This window comes from Punica granatum, chromosome 8 (assembly GCF_007655135.1).
Source record: "Punica granatum isolate Tunisia-2019 chromosome 8, ASM765513v2, whole genome shotgun sequence".
Classification (NCBI taxonomy): Eukaryota; Viridiplantae; Streptophyta; class Magnoliopsida; order Myrtales; family Lythraceae; genus Punica; species Punica granatum.
In genome coordinates this window covers 14,688,886-14,694,575 of record NC_045134.1, presented here as the reverse complement: position 1 = coordinate 14,694,575, position 5,690 = coordinate 14,688,886, and the positions used below count along the sequence as shown (strand labels likewise).

Below are 5,690 nucleotides of genomic sequence, written 5' to 3'. Positions count from 1 at the left end.
CATCGCACATAGAGAATTAGGTAAATATAAAATAACTTTTTAGAAAATACAGGTTACGAATAGTGATTTATTGGATACCCTATGTGTTGGAATCGAAACCAAAATTACCTTTCATCGATTCCTAAAATTACTAACCGAATTCTATCTGATTTTCAATTGGACCTACCCGTAACCATGCAAACCGGTGTAGTTAAGTATCTATCTATCCAAACACACACACACACACACATATATATATATATATATATATATATTCTAGTTAGGTAATTTCCGAAAATGACAAGGGACGAGGGCAGAACTGCTGGCGTCACAGTTACAGAACCGCACTGAAACGACACGCGTGTGGTTCCGTCATTGGCCTCTCCGATTAGCTCCATCTCTCGCTCTGCCCCGCCCGCTGCGCTGCTCTCCTCTGCCACTACTACTCCTTTCCGTCTGCTTCCAGACGGACTCGTTCTCCTCATCTTCTTCTCCGTCCATTACTCTGCAACCGTTACTGGCAGAGCGTAGCCCAGCCATGCCGCCGCCGCAGCCGCCGCCGTCTCTCGGCGATGTCTCGGCCGTCGACGGCGGCCAGCGCGGCTGCTCCTCAGCCGGAGAGGACCGCGTTTGTCTCCTGCATGAGAATTCAGGCGGCGGTACGAGCTGCGCGCATTGCTCTAGAACCGACCCCACTCCTCCTTCCAGCTCCTGCCCCTCCACTTACTCACTTGTTTTGGATTCGATCCCTTTCACTGACTCGGAGAAGATACGCAGAGCAGTCACTGCTTCGGTGAAGGGATTCTCGATTGGAGCCGGCCTCAAAGGCGGCTTGGCTTTATTCTCGATTCTGGCTAGACTCCGTCGCCGGAGTTTATCGGCCTCTGCGCGGTGAGGCTCTCTGATGTTGCTGAACTTGTCCTCTGCTTGCATGTGAGATTCACCTCTGTTTGGTTATCGGATCAAGATTTGACTATAATCATTCGTGTTGACTTCTTCTCTCTCTTCTGCGTTTGATCAGTAAACCTGAGCTGTTCTCGAACAGAGAGGCCATAATTCTGGCTTTGAAGGAGACATTGAGATACGGACTATTCCTCGGAACCTTCGCCGGCACATTTGTCTCCGTGGATGAGATCATAGCTGCCTTGGGCGGTCATCGCAGGCAATCCCGTACTTCCATGTTTCTGTTCTTTGTTGCTGATATTCAATCTGCTGCAGTATGTCTAATTGGTGTTTGAATCACTGTTAGGACTGCAAACTGGAGGCATTTGTTGGCAGGGGCGATAGCAGGTCCATCGATTTTACTTACGGGACTGAACACGCAACACACAAGCTTGGCCATTTACATACTCATGCGTGCAGCCGTATTGGCTTCCCGATGTGGGATTAAGAGCAAACGATTTGGGAAGATTTGCCGACCGCTCACTTGGAAGCATGGGGACATATTCCTTATGTGTCTTTCTTCATCGCAGATACTGTAAGGGTAACAAATACTTGCTATTTCAAGTTATTGCAGGTCTTGGTTTTGCTACCACTGTATTGCTAGAGGGTGTTCTTATCAAATATATTAAGCTTTTCAGTATCTTATATTCATGGCATCATGTTATTGTCCCATGGGTATTTTGTCCAGCCTGCTTTTGTTAGGAGAAAGTTCCCATTGATTTTAAGTGTCAAATGAGTGCAAAGGGAAAGCGTAAGAGATTTCAGTGATTTGGGTGTTTGCTTATGCCTGTCCAACAGTTGATTGGTCTTTTTTATAAAAGATGTTTCGGTTACTCCACTGTCATCAACCTTATTAAGGATTTAATTGATACATCCTATTTCATGTATGGTCATGCTAGGTCTTTGTTCAAGATAGAGTTCCAATTTCTTGCTTTTCCCTCTTTTTCCTTTTCGTCATCTTAGTGACATCATATCCTGTGCTGAAACTTGTTGCCCGTTATTACGATTCAAGAAAAAAATTGTGCTTTAGCAAGACTCTTAAATTCGGTCATATCTGTAGTTCCATAAGCGTTGACCAAGGAAGGTTTGTCATTGTATATCGGTCACTAAGACTTGATGTTTCATTTTTCTGGACAACTACAGCTGCTACTTTATTGTGCTTAAGCAAAACTCTTAAATTGCAGGTCTGCATACATATTGAAGCAAGACAGCTTACCTCCATCGTACAAGTCATTTCTCAACACCCACGGAGGAAAAAATCCTACAATTTTACAGGGGGTGAAAGAGATTGCTTCTGGCATTCCTTTTACCAACTTAGAGGCAATTGAAAGATATTACAAGTCAATGGGCGTTGACATCAATCTCGACCCAAATATGAAAATTCCCTGCTCGGTATGACTTTCCCTGAGTTCAAATTTCTCTAAACTGTAGTCTCTGTTGGCTTAAAATTTCTGCATGCAATTTCATAATGCATGATAACTTGGATCACTCTTGTCTTTTTGCAATACAAATATTCATTTTGACCTTAAAATGTTATCACTATTTGGTATAAAGCTGGTTTTTTTCATCTTATTTTGAAATTTGTTATTCTTACAAAGTTTGAATAGGACTCTACCTATCGCATTTTTTAACGTTGAATAAGTTATACTACTTCCTCTCGAGGAGAGAACCTTCATCATGTGTATAATAATTTAAAGGTCCAAGCATCTATTATGCATCTTTGCAATGCTTATAACAATGCTTCCTTGCACTTAGTTTCAGGGATTCACGTACTTTTTTTAATTAAATGGCTCTCCATCCTACGACCTGATAAATTTAAAGAAGATGATATTTATTCCTACCAGCAAGTTTGCAGAGTGGCTGATGCACTTTGATGTATGGCCAATTTAAAAGCTGAGACACTTTGATATGTGGCCAATCTAAAAGCTGAGGCACTTTGATCCATGGATTGTCTTTCAAATGAAATCGTTTTGTCAATATTCTGGGAGGCACCAGCTTGCTTTCTCAGTGCTCTCCTGTTGACTGTTCTTTATCAGCTGATCTTCTAAATCTTGCAGATAATACATGGAAATCAACCTTGCACCTCACACAGTGTCTCTTTTCTCATCCAAGCATACAAAAGAGCTTTACCTGTCTATCTCCCTGTTTACCTGATTCCTGCTTTGATAGTCCATCGTCAGGACCTCTTGAAAAGGTATAAGCTGTAATTTAGTTGTTCTATGTGTTGATATTTGATTAAGATTTTTTGTAATTCGCATCATGCTTATCAGCAGCCGAAAATGGTATCAGTTGGAAGTGCATATATATCTTGATGATTGACCTGAGGGTTCTTTTGTAGAACCCTGCGGCTCTCCTAGAATGTTTCTTAATTTGAACAAGTTGTAATGATCAGGATCCATATGGCATAAACTTGTGAGTTTCACATTGTTATTTGTATTCTACATTGGAAAGAGCTGAAATTGACGTATATATCACCTGATCTCAAAGCCATACCTGTATCCCCACACCCACATCCGTCTAGGTATAGAACCTCAAACTAGAAATCCAATTTTAACAGGAGCGATGGGCCAAAAGCTTTTTCCAGAGGTATGATTGATTTTGAGGAGCATTTCTCATAGGACCATGAGTTTTTTAAAAATGCAGCCTTATCTCTTTGCCCAAGCCATGTCATGATCCTGAACCTCGAGATTTTCATTTTTTATTTTATTTTATTTTCGAATCATTCAAGGAGATATGGAAGTCAAATTACACATATAGGTGTATTGAAATGTTGCGATGCCTGAAAAGTTATTTGCCCATCAGACAATTGAGGATCTTGAGGGTACAGACTGTTCTGGGATCTTGAGGGTACAAACAATTCTGTCAAAGTCCTGCATCTCCTCACATTCTTCTGCTTTTCCCCTTACCTTTGAGAATGTGCAAAATGAGTTCCGCATATATCATTATCTTTGTATCCTTCTGGGTACAACATCTCGCAGTAAGCAACATGAGTTCTGGCCTTTTGAGTTATATTCGATCCTTGTGACGGTAATTTTCTTGGATTACCTTGTTTTCACATTTGACAGGCCCTACACCATCCTGGGAAAGAGTCTCCTAGGTACTGCTAGATCAAGCCTGTTTCTGTCTGCGTATTGTTCATCTGCCTGGTAAAAATTGTCTTGTTCTCTATCTCTTCCTTTTCCTTTTCTTCCTTTAAACATTGTTTTTGCATAGCAGATATTGCAAGCTATTTAGAGCACTGTGAGTGCTTGCAGTGTGGCAACTGTTATATGGCAAACTGGGTGTGAAGCTGCACGTTCTGAGGGTTTTACCAGAATCCATTGTGTGTGCCCCAAGTTGGTTATCTTAGCAGTCTGCTTTTTGTTATTACAAGGGCTATTTCTGTGGTTAAATAGCTATGCTTCGTGGCTGTTTCATAATTTTTCAGTTATATTTTCTTGATTGGTTGAACCTGGTTCAGATAGAAAACACTAATTTTATTGACCTCACACCCTAAATTATCTCGTTATGACATTTGGTGTATCTCGCATTGATGCTCCTTTATTCTGTATAGAGGCTTGTTAGGTTCGCACTTCATTGTCAATAGCTAGTTTCTTTCATGGAAGAGTTCGTCACCCTTGAGTTCCTCAGGAATATTTGGGTTCATATGTAACATGAAAACAATAATAGCTGCAGTTTTCAATATAAGCATGTGTAGGTGCACTCCGGAAATCATAAGTTCTCATGTTGAATTTCATCATCACTCATTTGAAGTTCCTTCACTGATTCATAGGGTGTGGACTTGCATACTCTTTAGAATTTTCAAGAAATGCAATATTCCGATGGTGGCCATTGGGACGGTAAATTAACTCTTCTCATCCTACTATTGCACAGTTTAAGAATGTGAGATGTTCGAGGTCCTTACTTCTTTTCCTATGGCAGTTCCCAACTGGCCTAGCCTTGGCAATTGAAAAGAAGAGCAGGAGGATCGAGATATCTCTATACTGTCTCGCACGGGCCATTGAGAGCTTCTTTACTTGCATGACAGATGCTGGATACTTACCGAAGTTGAGGAGACTTAATAGAGTGGACGTACTGATCTTCAGCATATCAACGGCCATAATCATGCATTGCTATGCTGTAGAAAGGGAAGTATTCCGTTCCAAGTATTTGAATGTTCTCGATTGGGTGTTTGGCGTGCCTCCTCCTACTCCTGAAACCCCACATCGTAAAAGTTCTTGATTTTGTCGGGGGTTCTCTCGGAGAATGGTTCTCAGTGTTCTTAGAGGTTCTTGAGGAGGTTATGTAGTGTTCTATGGGTACCTTATTTATTGATGGCGAAAATGCCAATTTTTTGTAGAAAACATACGCAGCCTCATTCAATTCATTTTCTCCCCCTTCCAATTAGGCTTTAGCAATACGATATCTTAAATGGCAAATTAGGAACATTTAACGATTCTCTTGGTCACATGACAATTTGAATTTATATGACCATTTCAATTTGCGCAGGCTGACCTAGTTGTCTAAATATTGCAAGTGGGCTTTCTTTCAGAAAGCTGAAACAGTTCCTATTCCTTCATTCCAAACTTCAATTCCTTCATTCCAAACTTCAATGTTTGGATTACGGAATAAAACCTCGATGACTTGTTACCGAATAAGGTGAAATTATCAAAGCAGATGGTCATGACATTAGTAATTGCTGATTGTTAAATGGGATTGGATGAACCTAAAGGAGGAACTTCAGGTCAAAATTGGGACTGAATTGAACCTAAAGACATATAGAGGTTGCT

At 40.9% G+C, this 5,690-nt stretch overlaps 1 protein-coding gene across 2 annotated transcripts; it reads left to right on the top strand.

Annotated features, from left to right (window-relative positions):
* Window positions 1-278: 278 nt before the first annotated feature.
* Window positions 279-5,411, top strand: LOC116189089. 2 transcript variants are annotated; one of them, XM_031518618.1, is made up of 8 exons: window positions 279-870; window positions 1,001-1,141; window positions 1,229-1,456; window positions 2,106-2,313; window positions 2,979-3,115; window positions 3,987-4,067; window positions 4,694-4,760; window positions 4,843-5,411. In XM_031518618.1, the coding sequence occupies exons 1-8, from the start codon at window positions 518-520 to the stop codon at window positions 5,140-5,142; spliced, it is 1,515 nt and encodes a 504-aa protein (XP_031374478.1). In that variant the 5' UTR covers window positions 279-517; the 3' UTR covers window positions 5,143-5,411. The 2 variants fall into 2 exon arrangements, with proteins under 2 accessions (XP_031374478.1, XP_031374479.1); XM_031518619.1 differs by having other exon boundaries at window positions 771-912.
* Window positions 5,412-5,690: the final 279 nt, after the last annotated feature.

Coding starts and splice junctions, on each gene's coding strand:
- LOC116189089 (XM_031518618.1), top strand. CDS start 518: ATGCCGCCGCCGCAGCCGCCGCCGTCTCTCGGCGATGTCTCGGCCGTC. Junction 2,314..2,978: donor ATATGAAAATTCCCTGCTCG/GTATGACTTTCC, acceptor TAAATCTTGCAG/ATAATACATGGAAATCAACC. Junction 3,116..3,986: donor CGTCAGGACCTCTTGAAAAG/GTATAAGCTGTA, acceptor CACATTTGACAG/GCCCTACACCATCCTGGGAA.